Source organism: Tachyglossus aculeatus, chromosome 10 (genome assembly GCF_015852505.1).
Source record: "Tachyglossus aculeatus isolate mTacAcu1 chromosome 10, mTacAcu1.pri, whole genome shotgun sequence".
NCBI classification, from domain to species: Eukaryota; Metazoa; Chordata; class Mammalia; order Monotremata; family Tachyglossidae; genus Tachyglossus; species Tachyglossus aculeatus.
Window position 1 is genome coordinate 44085175 of NC_052075.1, and position 23944 is coordinate 44109118.

The following is a 23944-nucleotide window of genomic DNA, read 5'->3' on the forward strand; positions in this document are numbered from 1 at the left end:
AAACTGTATAAAATCCTAAGAGTTCCAAGTGTTGAGGCTCTGTAGGCAAGTCTTTCCACAAACAACAGATATACAGTACTTGGTGCATGGGGGGAAACATTTTAAGGCATCCTCCCATCACAAAGTGAACTATACTTTGGGCATAAGTAACCCCCCCCTCCAAGTCAATATTTTCTTCCTTGTAATCTGAATAGAAATGGGAGTTGCCAAATATCTGATTCTAGCCCACAAATAGCCCACTGATTTTATTCTCCATTTTTCAGTCCTTGGTTTTATCTTAAACCATTTATCTGAATGAATGATGTGAAATGAATTTTAAAGAAAATATTAATCAGGAGAGTTATTAAGGAAATTTTGAGCACGAACTCTGTAAACGCGCCTTCACTTCAGGTATGACCCCTGAATACTTCAGGTGAATGAGAGATAACTATGCAAAAGTTCCTATAGACCACAATGCTATTTGCTTGCACTGTGCCCAAGAGAGTGTGCTAAATTACCTCTTCTGGGGTCTTTGCATTGCTCAATCAATCAATCAATCAATCAATCAATCATATTTATTGAGCGCTTACTGTGTGCAGAGCACTGTACTAAGCGCTTGGGAAGGACAAGTTGGCAACATATAGAGACAGTTCCTACCCAACAGTGGGCTCACAGTCTAAAAGGGGATATTGCTCAGATATTGAGTGCTGTTGAAAGGCACTGCTCTCTCTCTCTTTTTCTCCCTCCTTCCCTCCCTCCCTCAGCAAGAGGCCAGACAGGGGCTGGCTCTGTTTCCCAAGACTTTAGTCTAAGGAGGGAGGAGAAAAGGAAATTAGCTGTAGTAATAATATTTATGAAGTGCTTATTGTGTGCAGAGCACTGTACTAAGTGCTGGGAAAGAATACACAAGTGGAAATTGGTCACGGTCCCTATTGTCTCTCAGTTTAAAAGAAGATTTATCCCAATACCATCAGGGCATGCCGTTGAAGTGCTCCGACAACTGCCGTGGTACTAGTTTGTGTCCGCTTTCCTCTTTGCCCATCGGCGCCTGCATTGGTAAGATGACTGGCAGGGAAAACAAGTGCAGTCTGCGGTCATGTTTTTGAGAATGCAGCAGCAGCAGCAGCAGACACCACTGTGCCATTTCATAAAACTATCCCTGAAAGAATGAAACACAGAGTGGTCAAGTAAAGGATAGGGGTATCTTTTCCACTTTCATCCGTAAAACAGGGGGAGAAGCAAAATGGAAAACAAAACCGTCTTTTGTACAACTAGAAAGAGCAGAGCCCGGATACGTCAGGCTCTGTTGTTTCAAGGTAGAGAGCAACAACCCTAGATGGTCCTCAAAGGAGAAGCAGTGTAGCCTCGTGGAAAGAGCACAGGTCTCGGAGTCAGAGGACCTTGGTTCTAAACTCAGCTCCACCATGTACCTGTTGTGTGACTTTGGGCAAATCACTTAAATTCTCTGTATCTCGGTTCCCTCATTTGCAAAATGAGGATTCAATACCTGTTCTTCCTCCTACTTAGAAAGTGAGCCCCTTGCTGTTTATCTTGTATTTACTCCAGCACTTAGTACAGTACCTGGCACTTAGTAAGTGCTTAACAAATACCATTATTACTATTAGGATCCCTTCTACTTCTGTTCCTATAATCTGTTAGGATAGACTGTTGACATGACATCTTCTAGCTCTGCAGCCCTGTACATGAAAGCAGAAGTCAAGTAGGTGATCTTATTGACAGAATTCAATGGTGATATGAGCTTGAAAATATATAATACTTCACCTCCAAATAAAATAACTAAAAGCTGTCAGTTGTACTTTTCAGGCCTTTATACAAATGTCATCTTATTCTCAGATGGCAATGTAAGTGTCACCAAAGAATCCAGACTATCCCTATGCATAGACATAGTTCTGTGCATCCTGGATAATGGAGTATGGTCAAATGTCTGAATAAATACATCGAAGAAGGCTTGGGAACCAGCTTGGAGATTCAAAGAAGGCTTCAATTTCCAGGGCCAGTAGTCTGGGATTTTTTCTGGGTCCAGTTTGTGGCCTTTTAAGTTATCGATCATAAAAATAGTTAACAGACAAGTTAGAGGTGACGCACTCCTGTGTCCTTGGTATGATCTAAGAATTCATGTTTTCTTTCCCAGCTCAAAGAACAAGTTTCTGTGTTCACCACTGATGATTTATTGTTTATCTCATCATTGAATTACAGAATGGAAAATGTGCTGATTAGTGGGACCGGGCACAGTATGTATCTTGACTATTACCTTGAGAATTTCTGAAGAATGTGGGAATTCTAGCATGTGAGCAATGTCCCTAAATGCTTAGATAAAGCACACTTCAACCGCAGTCCCTATAAATAGAGATCAGGCCGGTCTCTGGACTCTCAACGCCGGCCAACTCTTCAAACATGAGGTGGATCCTGTTGCTTGGTGCCTTAATTGGGCAAATCTACTGCCGAGAAACATTTGTTGGGTGAGTTATGTTTCAGGGGGTCCATCTGAGAAAGGCCTGGGCGATTCAGGTCCTGGGGACCTGAGACTCATCCTGTTGCTCCACTGTGCTGCACAGGACATTTAGAAAAGTGTCCTTCCAATGGACCCCAGGGAAGACACCAGGGAAGCACAGGACTGGGAGTCAGAGGACCTGGGTTCTAATCCCATCTTAGTCACCATTCTGCTGTGTGTCCTTGGACAAGTCACTTCTTTTCTCTGTGCCTCCGTTTCCTCATCTGTAGAATGGGGATTAACTCCTGCTCCCTCCCAATAATAATAATAGTGGTATTTGTTAAGCGCTGGGGTCGATACAAAGTAATCAGTTGTCCCACATGGGGCTCACAGTCTTCACCCCCATTTTCCAGATGAGGTAACTGAGGCTCAGAGAAGTTAACCGGCTTGCCCAAGGTCATACAGCAGATAATAATAATAGTAATAATGATAATAATGTTGGTATTTGTTAAGCGCTTACAATGTGCTAAGTACTGTTCTAAGCGCTGGGGGAAACACAAGGAGATGAGGTTGTCCCACGTGGGGTTCACAGTCTTAATCCCCATTTTCCAGATGAGGTAACTGAGGCTCAGAGAAGTTAAGCGGCTTGCCCAAGGTCATACAGCAGATAAGTGGTGGAGGCTGGATTAGAACCCATGACCTCTGACTCCCAAGCCCGGGCTCTTGCCACTGAGCCACGCTGCTTCTCGAACCATGCTACTTCTCTACTTAGACTGTGAGCCCCATCCAGAGCTGGCTGCCCCATGAGAACTGGGGGTAACTTTATGGGCTAAGGTCATGGGCAGGGAACGTGACCCCAAATTCTGTTGTACTCTTCCAAATTCTTAGTACAGTGTTCCGCACATGGTAAACACTCAATAAATAGGATTGATTGATTGATCAACCGATGAAAGGGTATCCGTTTGGAGCCAAGAGACAAGTACACCATCTTGGACCTCCTGTGGGGCATGGCCTCTGTCTTTGTGGGGCCTTTGGCCTGTGGGCTTGGAAAGAAGAGAACAGAAATTGGACTTTTTTAATGCTACTCTGTAGGAAAAGGATCTAAGCGACCCAGGAGATAACTTCTTTTGCAAATTCCCTAAATTAGGAAATGAAATGGATTAAGACCTGCAGAGCATTTAAAGATTAATGAAAGGCATGACCAGATATCAGATCATGGCCTTTCAGCCCAATCTAAGTCTTTTATACTTAGGTTGCAGCATTGAAGAGATAGAAATAAAAATATCCATTATTCGACTGGAGAAAACAAACAGGTGCTTGGCTGTAGGTATGTGGCAGGGTCACCAGTTAGACCGAAAGGCACAATCCCAAATGCCTGTAAATTCATTAAGGGCAGGGAGCCTGTCTGCTAATTCTGTTGTATTGTGCTCTTCCAAGGACTTAGTACAGTGCTCTGCACAAAGTGCTCAATAAATACCATTGATTGATTGATTGATCAACCAATCCCAAAGCCCCATTAAACAGAGTGAACCCATTAAAGGGATGCTGCTCTCCCAAATGCTTTGTACAGTGCTCAGCACAAAGTGCTCAATATACACCATTGGCTGATTGAGTGATTATAATGGGGCTCCCAAAAATTTTATTTAGTTATTTAATAAGCACTTACTATGTGGTAAGGGCTGGATATGTGTTAAAACACCACGGTAAATACAAAATAATGAAATCAGACATGGTCCCTGTCCTGAAGTGTAAGAGGTAGGGACAGCAGATGAGAAATCTGAGGTCCAGAGAGGTTAAGTGACTTGCCCAAGGTTGAACAGCATATCAAGGGGAATAGAATCAAGGCTTGTTACTCCCAGTCCCACACTCTTTCCATAAGGCCATGCTGCCATACACAATCCTGCGAAGCAGGTGAAACAATCAAACAATGGCATTTATGGAGTCCTTACTGTGTGCAGAACACTGCGCTAAGTACTTATTTCATTGTCCCTCTTTAGGCGCCTGGTGATTCCCACTTCAGATCTGTAATCAATGGTATTTTTTTTTATCAATAAATCAATCAGTGGTATTTACTGAGTGCTTACTTTGTGCAGAGCACTGTACTCGGTACTTGGGAGAGTACAATAAAACCAAGTTGGCAGTCACATTCCCTGTCCACAGTGAACTTTCAGTCAAGAGGGGGAAAATGTTTATTGAACTCTATTTGAACATTTTTTTATGGTATAGGCTTAATCCCCATTTCACAGATGAGGTAATAACAATAACTGTGGTTTATCTTAGGTGCTTACTATGTGCCAAGCACTTTTGATGTGTACATCTATAATTCTATTTATATTGATGCTATTGATGCCTGTTTGCTTGTTTTAATGTCTGTCTCCCTCCTACTAGACTGTAAGCCCATTGTGGGCAGGGATTGTCTCCCTTTATTGCTGAATTGTACTTTCCAAATGCTTAATACAGTGCTCTGCACACAGTAAATGCTCAATAAATACGATTGAGTGAATGAATGAATTTATGGGCTCACAGTCTAAATAGGAGTCAGAACAGATATTGAATCCCCATTTTGCAGATGAGGGAACTGAGGACCAGAGAAGTGAAGTGACTTGTCCAAGGTCACACAGCAGACAAGTGACAGAACCGGGATTATAACCCAGGTCCTTGTGACTCCCAGCCCCATGCTTTATCCACTAGGCCATATTGTATCCATTAGAATTGGACCATATCTTTTTAGGGAATCTCAACCAATAGGCCAGTGATTAAACAGGCAAGAATTCACTTTCTCAGGTCTAAAAATGCTCTTACAAGAGAGGATTGAGTCAGGGCATCTTCCACTGCTGATACCTGTTCTAGAGAGAGTATTTCAACCTTTCCACTCCACTCACAGCCTCTCCGTTCACTTTCCAATTTATTTCCTTTTATTTTTAATTACTCTTTTTTGAAAAATTCCAACATAACAGGTTTTCAATTTGTTACCCAAAGCTGATAAAACTTATCTGCAACAGGTGTTATTTGAGGTGAACCATTAGCAAGATAAAAGGAACTTTGATGGCTCGTTCCCTGCCAGTATGACTTGTACATATTTACTATTCTATTTATTTTATTTTGTTAATATGTGTTCTTTTTGTTGTCTGTCTCCCCCTTCTAGATTGTGAGCCTGTTGTTGAGTAGGGACCGTCCCTATATGTTGCCAACTTGTACTTCCCAAGCGCTTAGTACAGTGCTCTGCACACAGTAAGCGCTCAATAAATACGATTGAATGAAGGAATGAATGAACTGCTTTCAGCTACTCAGGCAACGCTGATATTCTTGAGGGAAGCAAAGCAGTTTTGTGGTCAGTACATTATCAGGTTGTTTCGGCATCAACCTCTTACCCACTGAAGAATGACAAATAGAGGAAGCATCATTATAGCAATCGAAACAATTGTTTCAGCTTAGTTTAAAGGTAAAGGTTGTGGTTTGTTTTTCCTTTTCAGACATCAGGTTCTTGAGATAATACCGAGGAATGAAGAACAGATCCAGAACCTGGAGCAACTAGAGGCACAAGATCATCTTGAGGTATCCATTATTTATTTCATCTATTTATTATTATTTTTAATCTTTCTGTTTGTAAAGTATGTCTCCCCCATTAGATTGTAAGCCCTTTGAAGGCAGGGAATGTGACTACTAAATCTACTGTGGTATTCCAAGCAGTTAGTGCTCTGCATACAGTAAATCCTGAATAAATACCAATGATTGATTTGATGGAGAAAGTTTTCCCAATTAATCCATCAATCAAGTGGTATTTTTTTAATGGTGTCTGTTAAGCGCTTACTATTACCAGACACTGTTCTAAGCACTGGGGTAGATACAAGCTAATCAGGTTGGACACAGTCCCTGTCCCAACATGGGGCTTACAGTCTTAACCCCCATTTTACAGATGAGGAAACTGAGGCGCAGAGAAGTGAAGTGACTTGCCCAAAGTCATACAGCAGACATTATTGAGTGCTTGCTATGTGTACTGCACTATACTAAGCACTTGAGTAGAGTTGGTAGACAAGATCCCTGCCAACCTGGAACTTACAGTTTAGAGGGGGTGATAGACATTAAAATAAGTTACAAATGGGTGAAATCAATTAATCAATGGTATTTATCGTTTGTATGGCCTAATGTAAAGAGCAAGGGCCTGAGAATCAGAGAACCTGGGTTCTAATCCCATCTAAGCCAATTGCTTGCTCTGTGACCATGGGCAAATGACTTTACTTCTCTGTGCCTCAATTCTCCTGTTCTTCCTCCTACTTAGACTGCTAGCCCCACATGGGATAGGGACTGTATTCAACTTAATTAACTTGCATCTACCCCAGCGGTTAGAACAGTGTTCGACACATAGTAAGTGCTTTACAAATGCCTTCAAAAACAAAAAAAAGAAAAACAAAAGCAGTACCAAGCGCTTGGAAGAGTGCAGAATGCAACAGAGCTGGTATGCACATCCCCTGTCCATAAGGAGCTGGCAGAATATAAGGGTAAGAACATAAATGCTGTGGGATTTTTTAGACTGTGAGCCCACTGTTGGGTAGGGACTGTCTCTATATGTTGCCAACTTGTACTTCCCAAGTGCTTAGTACAGTGCTCTGCACACAGTAAGCGCTCAATAAATACGATTGATTGATTGATTGGGGATGGAATAAGTATCAAAGCTAATCTGCCCAAAAAGAAGTAGAAAGGCTAAATCCTTTCTGGGCTTCTCTGACAGTGCACAGAGCACCAATTCTTCATCCAGATTTCTAGGGCTACATCAGTGACTGATTACAATGAAATGGTTCACCTTGCTATAATGTTCAACTAGCCTGCATTTCAATAAACTTTCAGTCTACTGAATTTTTCAAAGCTTTTTTAGACACGTAACATGCAGCATGTGCGTTAGCTAATATGCCAATACTCAGAATTCCTGAAACCAACCCCATCTCAATAGTGCAGTAGTTCAAGTGCTTGGCTGGATAAAGGAAAAAGAAGGATTTTCTTGCCTTGGGAGAGCATGCAGTTCTAATGGTATCTGTCTGATTTTTGCTTTCAGATTGATTTCTGGAGATCGCCTACCGTCCCAGAGCAAACTGTTCATGTCCGAATTCCCTTCAGCAGCCTCCAAGATGTCAAAATTTTCTTGGAGTCCCAAGGGATTGCTTACTCTGTTATGATCAAAGACCTGCAGGTGGGTCTCCTTCTTCCCTCTGGTTAAAAATGGACCAACAAGCTCCTTCATCCTTGATTTCGAAAGTGATCTCTCTGGGCCTAAACCATCCACTTGTCAAAAACCATTTCTCTTATTTTTCCCTGAGTCTAACCACATGTCTGGCCACCCTACTGATAGAACAACTTGAACCAACTCTGAAGTGCCCTAACTGGTCTCCACTGTCTGGTTTCAGTTTTCCTTTCTATTGTTGTTTCTCCTGCTCCTTATCCAGCTCTGATACTTGTGGTTTGGCCAAGGTTGCCAAATAGAAGGAGTTTAGTCTACCATAGAAGTCATTTAATCTCTCTAGACCTCAGTTACCTCATCTGTAAAATGAGGATTGAGACTGTGAGCCTCATGAGGAACAGGAACTATATCCAACCCAATTTGCTTGTACCCACCCCAGCGCTTAATACAGTGCCTCTCACGTAGTAAGTGCTTAACAGATACCATTATTATTATTATCATTATTATTATTATAAAAGCCGCAGACGGACATTGACAGACCAGGAAACTTCGGGTTCTAGAATCCAAACTGGTAATTGTTCTCCGGCCAAATCTCAAAGGGTGTGCCCGTGGTAGACAAATACTGATTTGTAGATCCAACCCAGAGTGGCGTGCCTTCTGAGCTGTCTGTGAATCTTCTGGGGTCACCTGTATTTTGAATATCGTTAATGTAAAACTTCTTCCTTCTAGCCAGACAATCCTCATCTAATTTATTTAGGTCCTGCTGGATGAAGAAAATGAAGAGATGCTAATGAACCAGAGGCAAGAACGTAGTAGTGGCTTCAACTTCGGGGCCTACCATTCCTTGGATGAGGTAAATTCTCCTTTCATTTCCAGGTGATACCTCCACTCCATCATTTATGGATGTGGACTCGGTTCCTAGATGCAATAATACTATTGCAGGACAAACTAATACAAGGAATCTGTGAGAGCCTTGGTCAGAGCACTCCAGGGGACAATCAAAAATGTGCCTAGTTGTCAGATGGGGAAAGCTGCATTTTGGACCCTTTCCATAGATGGGGTAGGGTTCAGCAGCTGAACCCTCACCCACAACCTCATCTCTTCTCCTAATTTCCCCTCCTTCCCTACTATTCTGTCTCTTCCCCCACTATAGTGTTCCCCTCTCTCATCCTAGTGTCCCTCCTCCAGCTCAAACCCTCCTGTATATCACAAATCCCCTCAAATTTAAACTTCCAAATTTAGTGTAGATCAAAAGTAGTTAGGTAAATAGCACCAGGACGAATTGCCCCACTTTAACTATGTAGATTCCCTAGCACTTCGGTGGTTTCTCAGCTAATGAGGTCCTTTATATTCAAAGCTGTCCTTGAACTTGAAGAAGAAGCCACTGAAGCTGAAAAGGTCAATGTGGGATCTTCAGGCTTAAGGCATTGTGCGTATGTAAAGGTTGTCTCTTTTGCTGACCTTTCTGTTAGCTCAGCCACTGAATTTGAGCTAGTCAATCATTAATGATTTTTATTCAATGCTTACAGTGTGCAAAGCACTGTATTATGCATTTAGGAGAGCATAATGCAATAGTGTTGTTCTGTAAACTAGGGATTAAGTCTGTGAGCCCCACGTGGGACATGGACTGTGTCTAACTTGATTAGTTTGATTATACCCCAGCTTTTAATGCAGTGCCTGGCACAGAGTAAGCACTTAACAAACACCACAAAAAAATAAGAGTAGGTGTAGAGATCACTGTCCACAAGGAGCTTACAGACACTTTTATAAACTTGTTTTCCAGTTTAAGACAGGGTAAATATATGACCCTGATTATTCACAGGCTTGTTTTTAGAAAAATGAGATAAAATGTTGAAATATTATTAGATTGTAAATTCTCACTAGATTGTAAACTCCTTGAAGCCAGGGGCATGACTACTACAAAAAGAGGTGCTAACAAGATGGGGAACAAGGTAGGGTGTTGAGCAGGGGGAGTGTTAAGTGGCTTGTGAGAGAAGAAGGTAGAGCTGTTAGTTTTAACAATGTCATAAGAAGAAGGCTTTTTTCATTACCTGTAAATGTCACCCTACCAGATCCCTTGTGGTGGACTGGGAGTCCCCGTCTCCACCTTGAGTTTTCTCTGACTTCACTAATCCTCAAATTGAAGTTGGTAGAATGAAGGGAGAAAGGAGAAAAGTCAACATGAGGCGTGGCCTAGTAGAAAAGAACATTGGGCTGGGTGTTTGAAGATCTAAGCTCTAATACTAGCTTTGCCCTCCTATGTGACCTGTCCAAGCCTCAATTTCCTCCCCTGTAAAATGAGGAGAAGACATCTGCCCTCCCAACCTTGTAGATGGTGATTCCTGCCAGATTGGTCAGTCCCTATATCTAACTGGATCTTTATTTTTATTTTATTTATTTTATTTTATTTTATTTTATTTTATTTTATTTTATTATTTTATATTATTTTATATTATATTATATTATTTTATTTTATTTTTTATTTTATTTTATTTTGTTAATATGTTTTGTTTTGTTCTCTGTTTTGTTCTCTGTCTCCCCCTTCTAGACTGTGAGCCCACTGTTGGGTAGGGACCATCTCTATATGTTGCCAACTTGTACTTCCCAAGCGCTTAGTACAGTGCTCTGCACACAGTAAGCGCTCAATAAATGCGATTGATTGACTGATTGATCTAGCATGGTTAGTTCTCTGGTATCATGGGGAGTATAACCTCGAGGAACCCCTAATTAAGGAAAATTCACATGACCAATGTCCCACATTTGCACAACTTCTTCTGACATCCCATCCCATATTCCATTCGCACTGACTCACACTGTTTGAGAGCCATGAAGTAGTGAAAGCACTTAGTTTGGCAGAACTGACTGTATCTACCTCAGGGATTAGCCCGATGCTCAGCGCATAGGAAACACTTAATAAATACCACTGTGAACAAATTACCAGTTACTTATCAAACCTACTCCTGTCTAACTCTTTAAATTTCAGATTTTCCAGGAGATGGACCAACTTGCCGCTGCGTACCCCACCCTTGTGAGCAAACTGCAAATTGGAAGTTCTTTTGAAAACCGACCCATGAATGTGCTTAAGGTATGGGCTCCAGGTCTCTAGCAAATCCCCCTGGCCAAAGCTCCAGAATCCCTATAAGTTTGTTAGAGGCCCAGAACTTTCTAGGCAATAGCCACATCTGTTCTGAAATGTCCCAGCCCCCTGCCTTAGGGCCACCCCAAGAATTTGTTTATAAGAGGAAGTGTTACATTCCTGAAGAGGGGGCAGGACATGAAAGGTAGGCAACATATACAATTTCCCTGAGGTGGTTTAATCAAGGTTTGCAGATTCTAAGATCTCTGATAATCAGGAATGATCAAGGCCTAGTCAGCAGGTGCTAAATACACACTTACTACTTCTAATCGGAGTCTGTTTTTGGCTGAGGGTTGCTTTTTTTTTCAGGAGGGGGGAGTATTTTTTGGAGGAGAGTGCTATTTTAAAGGGAATATCCCAAATCTCAATCAAGTGACCATTCAGGAAGGCAGTGAACTCCATTAGAGGAAGCCACAAGTGTTCTTTCCACTATCCCAGGCCTAGTGGAAAGCACATGCATCTGGGAGTCAGAGGACCTGGGTTCTAATCTCGGCTCTGCCACTTGTCTGCTATGAGATCTTGGTTAAGTTACCTAACTTCTCTGTCCCTCTGTTCTCTCATCTGCAAAACGGGGACTCTACCTGTTTTCCCTCCTACTTAGACTGTGAGTTCCAGTGGGACTTGATTATCTTGCAGTCTACCCCAGTGCTTAGTACATTGCAAGTGCTTAACATATGTTATTATTATTATTTGCAGACAAGCAATACCTGATCTTCATTTCTTTGGAGGTTGCTCTGCTTCTATTCCACCCCAGATTTGCCAACGCTGAGTCTCCCTCTGCCACATCTTTCCTTCCACCCCCTCTCTTTCATCACCCATTCCCTCTCCAATTACCTCCCTTGTTTACACCTCCCCTCCCTATTATTTTTACCGTGCCTTCCCTTACTTCTTTTAGTATAGACGACAGGGTTTGAGCACCTTGAGTAATGAGAAGTTCTTTGTACCATAGCTTGAGCACCACGGAGGCAAGGGGCAGTGGCGCATGAACAAATCCGTAAATATAGCCCAGACAACTATCAGCCAGGACCCACATCCCTCCTTTACTCCCCCAAATGCCAATTTTTCCCAGTCAAGAAAGACAAGAAACCCCATTGAGTCTTTTGCTGAAATAGAAAGTATCGAAGCTAGGGTAGGATTTATAGTTTGCCTTCAATCTTTGGGAGTGAGTTAGATACAGGCATCACAGGCTAACAGTTTAGCCCTGCCTCTTTAGATCTTTAGATAGATTTATGAGGAGGAGGGAAGAGAAGAGAGGAAGAGAGTGACATAATTGACTTTCAAAGCTTTCTTCTCATTTTACAGTTCAGCACGGGAGGAAACAAACCTGCAATCTGGTTGGACGCGGGGATCCATTCTCGAGAGTGGGTCACTCAGGCTACAGCCCTGTGGACAGCAAACAAGGTAATCGTGCTTTAGCTCTTTAATAAATATGATTGATGATGATGATGATGATAGAGTCTTCTCCTGGGGTCTACCCAAGCACCACCCCGTTCCCTAGGGACACTCAACATAGCCCGCCTCCCAGGGTGGCCAGCTGAGGTTGGGGGGGGCAGTGAGTGAGCCTCCGGGCGGACCCCTTAAATTTTCATTACCAGTCCCGCTTTCAGGGTGTTGAAACAGTGGAGCACTGACTTTCCCTCCTACTGAGAGCTCACCTCCCCCAGGAGGCCTTCCCAGGCTGAGCCCTCTCCTTCCTCCCACCTTCCTCCCCCCGCCCTACCTCCTTCCCCTCCCCACATCACCTGTATATATGTTTGTACATATTTATTACTCTATTTATTTTACTTGTACGTATTTACTATTCTATTTATTTTATTTTGTTAATATGTTTTGTTGTGTCTCCCCCTTCTAGACTGTGAGCCTGCTGTTGGGTAGGGACCATCTCTCTATGTTGCCAACTTGAACTTCCCAAGCGCTTAGTACAATGCTCTGCCCAAAGCAAGCGCTCAATAAATACGATTGAATGAATGAATTAATGAACCCTGACCCTGTTTGCTCAGTCATGTGCTGGGCCCAGGCCAATGGATCCTTCGAGGTGGAGGTGTGACTAAAATCAAAAGTGCTGGTGGAAGTTAAGTGGTCCTACCCAAAACCAGAGGGAGGGAGTCACCTAATTTATGTAAGGGCTTGATATCATGGGACAGCTCAGTATGGACAAATCTTCTTACCAATGAATGGTAGCTGAGAGTGCTGTTTAAGTAGATCCTTCCATTCAATAACCTTTCACAAGGTTCCGAGATGGTCCACCGCAAAATGGAGTGTCAATTCACCAATTTAAAAAAATGCAGTAGCAGACCCAAATTACAAACATAAATCCATTATCTAGACATGATTTTATATGTGTGTGTGTGTATGTGTGTGTGTGTGCATAATTAAAACGCAGCTTTGGAGCTGGGATGAAGTTTTTAACAGTTGCATAGGAATGTTACAGTGCTCTGAACACAGTCAAAGCTCAAGAAATATCACTGATTGATTGACTGGCAGTTGACAGGAAGTCAAGAACCTTTAATCCGACTGGACCTTCACCTGGATTGCTGTTGAATTTAAGTAGACAGACGTCATTCACTAAGTAGAGTCAAACAATACCGCAGGCGTCAAGGCTTTCAGAGCATCTTAAATAATCAGATTCTCGTTCTAAGCCCAATTAGAAAATCACCCCTACCCCAGTGTCCCACTGTCCCCTAAACTTCATTCCACCCAAGGCCAAGACAGGAGAGAAGATGAGGCTAACAGGTCCCTTGTCTCCGCTTAGATCGCATCTGATTACGGGAAGGATCCATCCATCACCTCGCTCTTGGACACCATGGATATTTTCCTGCTGCCTGTCACCAACCCAGATGGATACGTCTTCTCTCAGACCAAGGTGAGCAGTCACAATTTGGCTCTTCTCCCTCTCCTCTGGCCTAATCAAGGTATCTCAGTGTGAGCTTTTCCTAAACAAAACAAAACAGTTTGCCTTTGCAGAGGGATCTTCAGGCCATGCAAATTGATTAGTTAAAGGTTAATCTTCAAATTGCAGTGGGGTCTAGTGGAAAGAGTATTGGCCTGAGAGTCAGAGGACCTGCGTTCTAATCCTGTCATTTACTTGCTGTGGATAGGGAACGTGTCTGCCAACTGGGCTGTATTGTACTCTCCCAAGTGCTCTGCACATAGTAAATGCTCACTAAATACTGTTGATAATGATGATGATGATGATGATTATAATGATGACCTTGGGCCAATCACTTAACTTCTCTGTGCCTCAACTACTGTAATCTGTAAAATGGCCTCTGGCCTGGAACACCCTTCCTCCCCAAATCCATCAGACAATTACTCTCCCCTCCTTCAAAGCCTTACTGAAGGCACATCTCCTCTGAGAGGCCTTCCCTGACTTAGCCCCAACTTTCTTCTTCTCCCATTCCCTTCTGCATTGTCCTGACCTGCTCCCTTTTTTCTTCCCCCCTCCCAGCCCTTCAGCACTTTTGTACAGATCTATAATTTATTTATTTATATTAACGTCTGTCTTCCCTCCGGTAGACTGTAAGCTCGTTGTGGGCAGGGAATATATCTGTTTGTTGTTGTATCGTACTCTCCCCAGCACTTAGTACAGTGTTCTGCACACAGTGAGTGCTCAATAAGTATGATTGAATGGATGAACGGGGATTATGGTGGTGCAACTGTGAGACAAAAGCAAGGTAGAGGAGAGGATTTGGAAGGGAAGGTGAAGCATTCACTTCTGGACTAGACCGTAAGCTTTTTTATGGCATTTCTTACGTGCTCATTATGTGCTAGGTACCGTACTAAGTGCTGGGGTACATGCAAGCATATCAGGGTGGACATAGTCCCTGTCCCACATGGGCTCATAGCTTTAATTCCTAGTTTAGAGATGAGGTAACTGAGGCACAGAGAAGTGAAGTGACTTGGCCAAGGTCACCCAGCAGGAAAGTGGCAGAGACAGGATTAGAACCCAGGTCCTTCTGAGTTCCAGGCCCATGCCACTATCCACTAGACCACACTGCTTCTCAGGGAATGTGTCTACCAACTCTGTTGTATTATACTCTCCCATGTGATAAGTATGGTGCTCTGTACACAGTAAGTGCTCAATAAATACCATTCATGATGATGATGACCTGTTGAGCTTGAGGTGCCAGCCATCCACCCATCCTTGTAGAGATGCCTGGAGGCAGGAGGAAATGCGAGACTGCAGAGGAAGAGAGAGGCCAAAGCTGGCCATCCCCAAAGAGCTTTCATTTCTGGCTGAGGCATCTTAGTTTTTTCTTTCCCTCTTCTCTGCCCATCAGTTCTTTCTTGGTTGTCTCTTCCAGAATCGCATGTGGCGGAAGACCCGATCCAAAATCCCAGGGAGCCTCTGCTTTGGAGTGGATCCAAACAGGAATTGGGACGCGGGTTTTGGAGGTTAGAACCTAGGGAGCCTAGCCGTTTTTAAAAGCACATCTCCAAGAGGCTTCCCAGCTAAGCCCTCATTTCCTCTTCTCCCACTCCCTTTTGCATCGCCCTTGCAAATGGATTTGCACCTTTTATCCACCCCTCCCTCAGCCCTGCAGTACTTATGTATATATCTGTAATTTATTTATTTGTATCCATGTCTGTCTCCTCCTCTAGACCGTAAGTTCACTGTGGGCAAGGAGCGTGTCTACCGTCTCTGTCATATTGTACTTTCCCGAGAGCTTACAGTGCACAGGGTAAAGGCTCAATAAATACAGCCGAATGATTGGAAGAAGCCATCAAAGTTATCCATCCCCTTGGATGCTGGCACCAGGACTGTCTATATGCTAGAACCCTTCCTTCCCAGGCTCAGTCCATTTTGGAATAGACCACTACCATTCAGCTGTACCCCCCTACCCTGGAGCAAGCCTGGCTGCTCATTGATTAATTGATTGATTGATTGATTGATTGCACTCTGGCTCTAAGCACTGATGTGCTCTGTCCGTGTTACCCTGCTCCTCTTGCTCTTTACATGGCTAAACCAATAGGGCTGAGGAGTTCTCTCAATAAATAATAACACCATTGATTGATTGATTCTCTCAAACCCTAAGCTAGCCAGGAAGGGTGGGTGAGAGATATTCCCTGGGGAGTCTTGGGACATTTAGAAACTTACAACTCCGGGGCTAGAGAATATTTGCTAAGGATATTGCAGAACGGTGTAAAAACTCGCACTCACATCTTTAGGAACACGGATGCTTTAATAAAAGGGTAAAATGGGCAGCTGCTCCTGGCCCACTGATATTAGGACCTCCCCGCCAACCCAAACTCCCAAGATGATCAAATCGATCGACCATGGCCATTAGTGGGTTACTCTGGGGCTATCATAAAAGCTCCCTTCTCCCCTCATCACCACTTAATTGCTCGTTTTTAAAAAGATAGTATTTGTTAAGCAAATAGAGAAATAGCATGGCCCGGTGGACAGAGCATGGGCCCTAGAGTCAGAAGGTCATGGGTTCTAATCCTAGCTCTGCCACTTGTCTGCTGTGTGACCTTGGGAAAGTCACTTCACTTCTCTATGCCTCAGATACCTCATCTGTAAAATGGGGATTAAGACTCAATGGGGGACAGGGACTGTGTCTAATCCGATTTGCTTGCATCCACTCCGGGGTTTAGTACAGTGCTTGGCGCATAGTACGCATTTAACAAATACCACCATCATCATCAAACATACATAAGATTTGCAAATAGAAGGAGTAGGAGGAAGAAGAAGGATCAGATAACTTGTACTTCCCAAGCGCTTAGTACAGTGCTCTGCACACAGTAAGCGCTCAATAAATATGATTGATGATGATAATGATGATAGGGAGCAGGGCAAATAAGCCCTGCTTATTTGAAATATCAGAATAAATCAGATTTTCTTTCCTAAGAGGAAGAACCCAATCAGCCTCTGGTTGCAAACATCTTCAGTTTAGTAGCATCTCCTTACATCATACATCATATGGGGAAGCAGCGTGGCTCAGTGGAAAGAGCACGGGCTTTGGAGTCAGAGGTCAAAGGTTCAAATCCCACCTCTGTCAATTGTCAGCTGTGTGACTTTGGGCAAGTCACTTAACTTCTCTGTGCCTCAGTTACCTCATCTATAAAATGGGGATTAAGACTGTGAGACCCCCGTGGGACAACCTGATCACCTTGTAACCTCCCTAGCACTTAGAACAGTGCTTTGCACATAGTAAGCACTTAATAAATGCCATTATTATTATCATTATTATTATTATTATCATATATTTCTGGGTGCAGGACCTGGAGCGAGTAACAACCCCTGCTCTGATTCCTACCATGGACCCAGCGCCAACTCTGAAGTGGAAGTGCAATCCATCGTAGAGTTTATCAAGAGCCATGGCAACATCAAAGCCTTCATCACCCTTCACAGTTACTCCCAGCTACTGATGTACCCCTACGGATATAAATGCACGAAGTTGGATGACTTTGACGAACTGGTGAGTTACTGCAGTCCTTGGCCTTTCCGGTTCTGGCATTATTTGAAAATTAGCCCCTCCCCATCCCCATTTTTCCCACTGTTCAAGTAACAGGGGACCAAGGTCTACATTTTTACTCTTGCTTCCCTGCACCATAGAGGGTTGGAAAGGCATGATAGGTTAGCTGGGGATGGCTATAGTCAATTAGATACTTTGGCTCAGGGAGAGCCCATCTTTGAAGAATTCATCAAATAAGAGGGTCACTGACCCTAAAACCACATTAGCTTCAAGGAACCCCAGCTAGCAGTCAGTTCAATGGGCCACAGTTGAGCGGAGCGAGCAGAATGGATCGTAAAACCATCACCATATCCATTCTCTTGGGGGTGGTGAGTGGCTCTTCTTCTCATTTTTGCTTAATTCTCTTTCCCAGAATATCTTGGCCAATTCTGCTGCCCAAGCGTTGACAAGCTTGTACGGTACCAACTACAAAGTGGGACCCATTTGTTCCATCATCTGTAAGTATCGGATGTGCTCTGAGATTTCAAAAGACCCATTGTGGTGAGCCATGGACAGTCAACCAGGACTGATCTATAATGGAAATCATTCAAGCCCATAAGCTACAATATTACTACTACTACTACTACTACTACTACTACTACTACTACTACTACTACTACTACTACTACTACTACATTATCCCCTTTAGTATCTAGTGATGGAATTTGTCTAGATCAGAAAGTGTAGGGTTTACCTACCTACCAGCGGTTAGAACAATGCTTGGCACACAATAAGTGCTTAACAAATACCATCATTATTATTATTAAAAGCCCAGTTCCTAGGCTGCTTAATTATATAAAGCACTTCATTAGAATGGAGTTGACTATGACGGGATTTCTTCCACGGGTCTGGCCTCAAAATCAGTCATTCAATTAGTGGTATTTATTGAGCACTTGTTGTGTGCAGAGCACTGTACTGTGCCCCCACTTCAAGACTGTGAGCCTATTGTTGGGTAGGGACTGTCTCTATGTGTTCCCAACTTGTACTTTCCAAGCTCTTAGTCCAGTGCTCTGCACAAAGTAAGCGCCCCTCCCCATCCCCCCGCCTTACCTCCTTCCCCTCTCCACAACGCCTGTATATATGTATATATGTTTGTACGTATTTATTACTCTATTTATTCATTTTATTTCTACATATTTATTCTATTTATTTTATTTTGTTAATATGTTTTGTTTTGTTCTCTGTCTCCCCCTTCTAGACTGTGAGCCCACTGTTGGGTAGGGACCGTCTCTATATGGTGCCGACTTGTACTTCCCAAGCGCTTAGTACAGTGCTCTGCACACAGTAAGCGCTCAATAAAGACGATTGAATGAATGAATGAATGAACTTAACTTCTCTGGGCCACAGTTACCTCATCTGTAAAATGGGGATTAAAACTGTGAGCCCCCGTGGGACAACCTGATCACCTTGTAACCTCCCCAGCGCTTAGAACCGTGCTTTGCACATAGTAAGCGCTGAACAAATACCATTATTATTAATAATAAATGCCATTATTATTACTATTATTATTATTCATAGTGATGCAACCCCCAAGATTAGCACTGGGGGGCGCTGTGTGGCCTTCCATATGAGACACAAAACCAGTCATTCATTCATTCATTCATTCATTCATTCATGCAATCGTATTTATTGAGCGCTTACTGTGTGCAGAGCACAGTCATGATAATGACATTCGTATTTCCTACGTAAAGTGACTTCTGTTTCCTGGCTTCATTCCAGCCTAATAATAATAATAATTTTGGTATTTGTTAAGCCCTTACTATGTGCAAAGCACTGTTCTAAGCGCTGGGGAGGATATAAGGTGATCAGGTTGTCCCACGTGGGGCTCACAGTCTTAATCCCCATTTTACAGATGAGGTAACAGGCACAGAGAAGTTAAGTGACTTGCCCACAGTCACACAGCTGACAAGCGGCGGAGCAGGGATTTGAACCCATGACCTCTGACTCCCAAGCCCATAAACAATCACTATCTATCTACCAGTTTAGATGGGGTGGTTTTCTTCTTCACTCTCACACCCCACGATGTTGTACACACTGTAAGGAACACAGGAAACACCTGCCACGTTCCACCCTAGTTGGGGCGGCCTTTGGATGTGGGTGGAAACATTTTCCGTGTTCGGCATCCCAGGTGAGAATTTTCAAGACAGAAGATGCTTTGGGAGGGTTACCTATCCTCCTCCTCCGTCAACTGCCCCGTGGAGATGCTGTCATGCTGGAAATCATTCATTCACCCATTTACTCACTAGTAAATTGAAGCTGCATGGTTCAATGGAAAGAGCCCGGGCTTTGGAGTCAGAGGTCATGGGTTCAAATCCCACCTCCACCAATTGTCAGCTGTGTGACTTCGGGCAGGTCACTTAACTTCTCTGTGCCTCAGTTCCCTCATCTGTAAAATGGGGATTAAGACTGTGACCCCCCTTGTGGGACAACCTGATCACCTTGTAACCTCCCCAGCGCTTTGAACAGTGCTTTGCATGTAAGTGCTTAATTAATGACATTGTTATTATTAGTAGTAGTATTTATTGAGCACTTACTATGTGCAGATCACTGTACTAAATGGTTGGGAGAATAAATATAACAATAAACAGACAAATTCCTTGCCCACAACAAGCTTACAGTCCAGAGGGGGAGAATCATCAGGGCCCTGTTACCGCTGTCAGAATTCATAATGGATGTTACTCACTACTAATGATTTTGGATCCAGAGGGACCCAAAGTGGTCTAGACCCCTGGGAAAAGGTTTCACAAACTCCCATGTAGGCTCAAGCCATGCGAAGAATGTGGAAAAAAGGCTCTGAATAGAGCTAGACTCTATAAATTGGGCGGGGTAGTAATTGTAGTGTTTATTGAGGATCATCTGAATGTAATGCACCATACTAAGTGCTTGGAAAATACAAAATTAGGTGTGGAAAGTGAGAAGCAGCATGGCCTAGTGGATAGAGCACACACCTGGGATTCTGAAGGAACTGGGTTCTTATCCTGGTTCTGCCACTTGTCTGCCGTGTGACCTTGGGAAAGTCACTTCACTTCTCTTTCAGTTACCTCATCTGTAAAATGGGGATTAAGACTGTGAGCCCTATGTGGGACATGGACTATATCCAATCTGATTAGCTTATATCTACCCTAGCCCCTTATTACAGTGCCTGGCATGTGGTAAGTGATTAATAACAAATACTATTAAAAAAGTTATAGGCTCTTAAGTAACATAGTTGTTTATTTAGTAGAGGAGTTGATACTTTAGTTGCCCACCTGAGAACTTCCTGGGGGGCATGTTCTGTGGATAAAATGAGAAGAGGATGCTAAAGAGGTCTGAAAATTTTAAAAGCGCAATTTAAATTTCAAGATGTTGGTTTTACTATGCCATTATTATTAGTGTTATTTCACCTGGGGGTGATCCCAGAAAGTCATCGGAATCGAACGCTGTTCTCTTTTGTCCTTCAGACCAAGCCAGTGGCGGTAGCATTGACTGGTCCTATGACTACGGCATCAAATACTCCTTTGCCTTTGAGCTGAGAGATACAGGTCTCCATGGCTTCCTCCTGCCGGCTAATCAAATCATTCCCACCGCCGAGGAGACCTGGCTGGGCCTGAAGACCATCATGGAGCACGTGCGAGACCACCCATACTAGAAGAAGAGAAAAGACCGCTGGGATTAAAATAGCATTTTCCACCGAAAACCACTGTTTCCATGTGATAATTTCCTCCTCAGTTTGCTGGGCTGCAAAACCCAGGTTAGGTCTGATGTCTGTGTCGACTGTCGTGTGATCTTGGTGTATAGTTTTGTGTCTCTTAGTGACTTCCTCCAGGGGCAGCCGGTCAAATTGCCATTGGGAGGCGAGGCCCGGGTCTCATGTGGAGTCACTGTGTGGAGATCTTGGGTCTTGAGAGGAACCTTTGTTAAGGTGCATTGACTCCATCTTCCTCCTCTGCGTATTAACCTTGGGTCGGGGCAGAAAGGTAGTGGTGGTTGAGAGTTTTGGGGGGAGGGTCTAAGTGCGTGGAAAGCTGGCCAACCATCCGATTAGACTGTGAGCCCACTGTTGGGTAGGGACTGTCTCTATATGTTGCCAACTTGTACTTCCCAAGTGCTTAGTACAGTGCTCTGCACACAGGAAGCGCTCAATAAATACAACTGATTGATTAATTGGGATCATTCGGATCCTGAAGTGGAGTTGAGTGATCCATTTGGACCCCTTATACGGAGCATATAACTTAGAAAAGTGACGTGAGCGCGTGCCTGTTTGCGCATGTGTGTAGAGTAGGCCCTGATGAAGTGAGTAGTTAAGAGAATAAGTTAGTTTGCATTTATCTTTCTTGCATTAGCGTCATTTATCTACTTCCATAATAATCCAATTAAAAGAACTGAAAACGTCATGAAACGAGTGAACCAGTGAGGTGTTTAGGGAAAAATGAAGGGGATCTTAGGAATTCTTCTGAGCTATTTATCTGCAGAGAAGTACTCTGGTCTAACTCTCGCTCTCTCTTATCTTATACCTAATGTATAAGGTATACTCATCTCATGTCCCACCCTTACAACCTCTGAATTGTTGTTTCCTTGGGTCTCTTTCAAATCATTAGACTCATCAAGACCCTAGCAAAAAGCTCTCCAGCATCAAAGAATGTCCTTGAGGGTAGGGAAAAGGTGTCCTGTTTCTGTTGGCCTCTCCCACTATCTAGTAACGTGCTCTGCACCTAGAAGGTGCCCAATAAATGCCATTGATTAAATAATTGATTGGCAGGGGTAAATGATGATACAAAGATTGTTCAGCCTGTGTGGAGCCTTCTGTTAGTCCCATGCCGAAAGATTAACGATGACGCTTCATCTGAATTGTCAGAAAAAGATCATGGATGATATTTTAAGAGGCAGTGAAAATTCCTGTATAATTTTGGGACTCTCATCCTAATTATTCTCTGTGGGAAACAGTGAACATAGGCTGAAAAGTGAAATTCAAGAGAATTAATTCATTCAATCGTATTTATTGACTGCTTACTGTGTGCAGAGCACTGTACTAACATCAACCTATAAGCGATACTGCTAGGACACTCCCACAAAGCTTCAAAATGGTCTGAGGATCTAAATTGGAAACCCTCAACGACTCTGAAACATCTAGCACATCAGCCCACTGTTGGGTAGGGACCGTCTCTATATGTTGCCAACTTGTACTTCCAAGCTCTTGGTACAGAGCTCTGCACACAGTAAGCGCTCAATAAATACGATTGAATGAATGAATGAATGAACATGGTTTACAAGTGTGAAGAAAATGAACTGACGGTCTTGGTTGATACTCAATATAAGGATTGAGCAGCATTTTTTAAGTGAGCAGGGATTGTCTCTGTTGCTGAATTGTACCTTCCAAGCGCTTAGTACAATACTCTGCACACAGTAAATGCTCAATAAATACGACTGAATGAACTGAATGAACAACTCTATCACAGCACTCTAGTCATTTTCTTGTTATCCAGAACAGTTGAATAAGTAAGGTCTGCTATTTTAATGATGGCATTTATTAAGCACTTACTATGTGCAAAGCACTGTTCTAAGTGCTGGCATTTTTTGTCTGGAGAGTATCTGTACCCCCGACAAGGGGGCTCAAGGCAAATGGATCCCAATCTATTTTTAGTAAATAAGGTTCATATGAAAGTGCCTCATTATGTAGACTAGACTGTGAGCCCACTGTTGGGTAGGGACCGTCTCTATATGTTGCCAACTTGTACTTCCCAAGCTCTTAGTACAGTGCTCTGCACACAATAAGCGCTCAATAAATACGATTGAATGAATGAATGAATGTAGCAGACAATTAAGGAACCAAAAATCATATGAGGCCTTTTACCTTAGTTCACCTTGGGTCAGCCTGGTGTTGTTTTATCAGGTAGGCCTTGGATTCAGGACAAAGACTACACTCTTCCTAGACTGTGAGCCCACTCTTGGGTAGGGGCCATCTCTATTTGTTGCCAACTTGTACTTCCCAAGCGTTTAGTACAGTGCTCTGCACACAGTAAGCGCTCAGTAATTATGATTGATTGATTGATTGATTAGCTCAGGGTTGGCCTCAGTTGGTAAGTAAGAGAGGCAGCTGCCTCAGGACCCATCATCAAGGAGTCATGGTTGCATGACTGGGTAAGAGGCAGGTGGTGGAGTGCAGTGACTGGGCTGCCACAGAACTCTGGAGATTTTAACCACAAGGATTTCCTTTTGAAAAGTTTTGAGGCACAGGTATTGGAGATCTGCTAATTGTAAGAAGAAAACTGTTAGTAGATGGCATTAATCAGTAGTTTTGGCTACTGGTCTCCCCTTAATTGTGGCTTTTGTTGAGCACTTACTGTGTGCCAAGCACTGTTCTAAGCACTGGGGCGGCTACAAGATCATCAGGTCCCAGCTGGAGTTCACAGTCTAAGTAGGAGGGAGAACAGGTATGGAACCTCCATTTCACAGATGAGGGAACTGAGGCACACAGAAGTGAAATGGCTTGCCCAAAGTCACACAGCAGGCAGGTGGTGGGGCCAGAATTAGAACCCAGGGCCTCTGGGCACTAGACCAAACTGCTTCTTGACACAGGTTCAGGCGGTCTGGGGAGGACTTATACTAAGTGCCGCGTTTGCCATCATTACATTAAGTCACGTGGCCAGCGTAACACACTCATAATCACACGACGATACTGGCCATCCTAAGGAGGGCATAGTAGGTCTTTTCTCAGCCCTGCCTCAACTCCCCAACACGGCTGCTTGCTGCAATGGATTTCCCCTGGA

At 43.4% G+C, this 23944-nt stretch overlaps 1 protein-coding gene across 2 annotated transcripts; it reads left to right on the top strand.

The window, feature by feature from the left end:
- The first annotated feature begins 2394 nt into the window (after positions 1-2394).
- Positions 2395-20826, top strand: LOC119933344 (carboxypeptidase A2-like). 2 transcript variants are annotated; one of them, XM_038752814.1, is made up of 11 exons: positions 2395-2459; positions 5905-5986; positions 7482-7616; positions 8362-8457; positions 10588-10689; positions 12043-12141; positions 13493-13603; positions 15045-15135; positions 16963-17162; positions 17572-17656; positions 20639-20826. In XM_038752814.1, the coding sequence occupies exons 1-11, from the start codon at positions 2395-2397 to the stop codon at positions 20824-20826; spliced, it is 1254 nt and encodes a 417-aa protein (XP_038608742.1). The 2 variants fall into 2 exon arrangements, with proteins under 2 accessions (XP_038608742.1, XP_038608743.1); XM_038752815.1 differs by lacking the exon at positions 8362-8457.
- The last annotated feature ends 3118 nt before the right edge of the window (positions 20827-23944 follow it).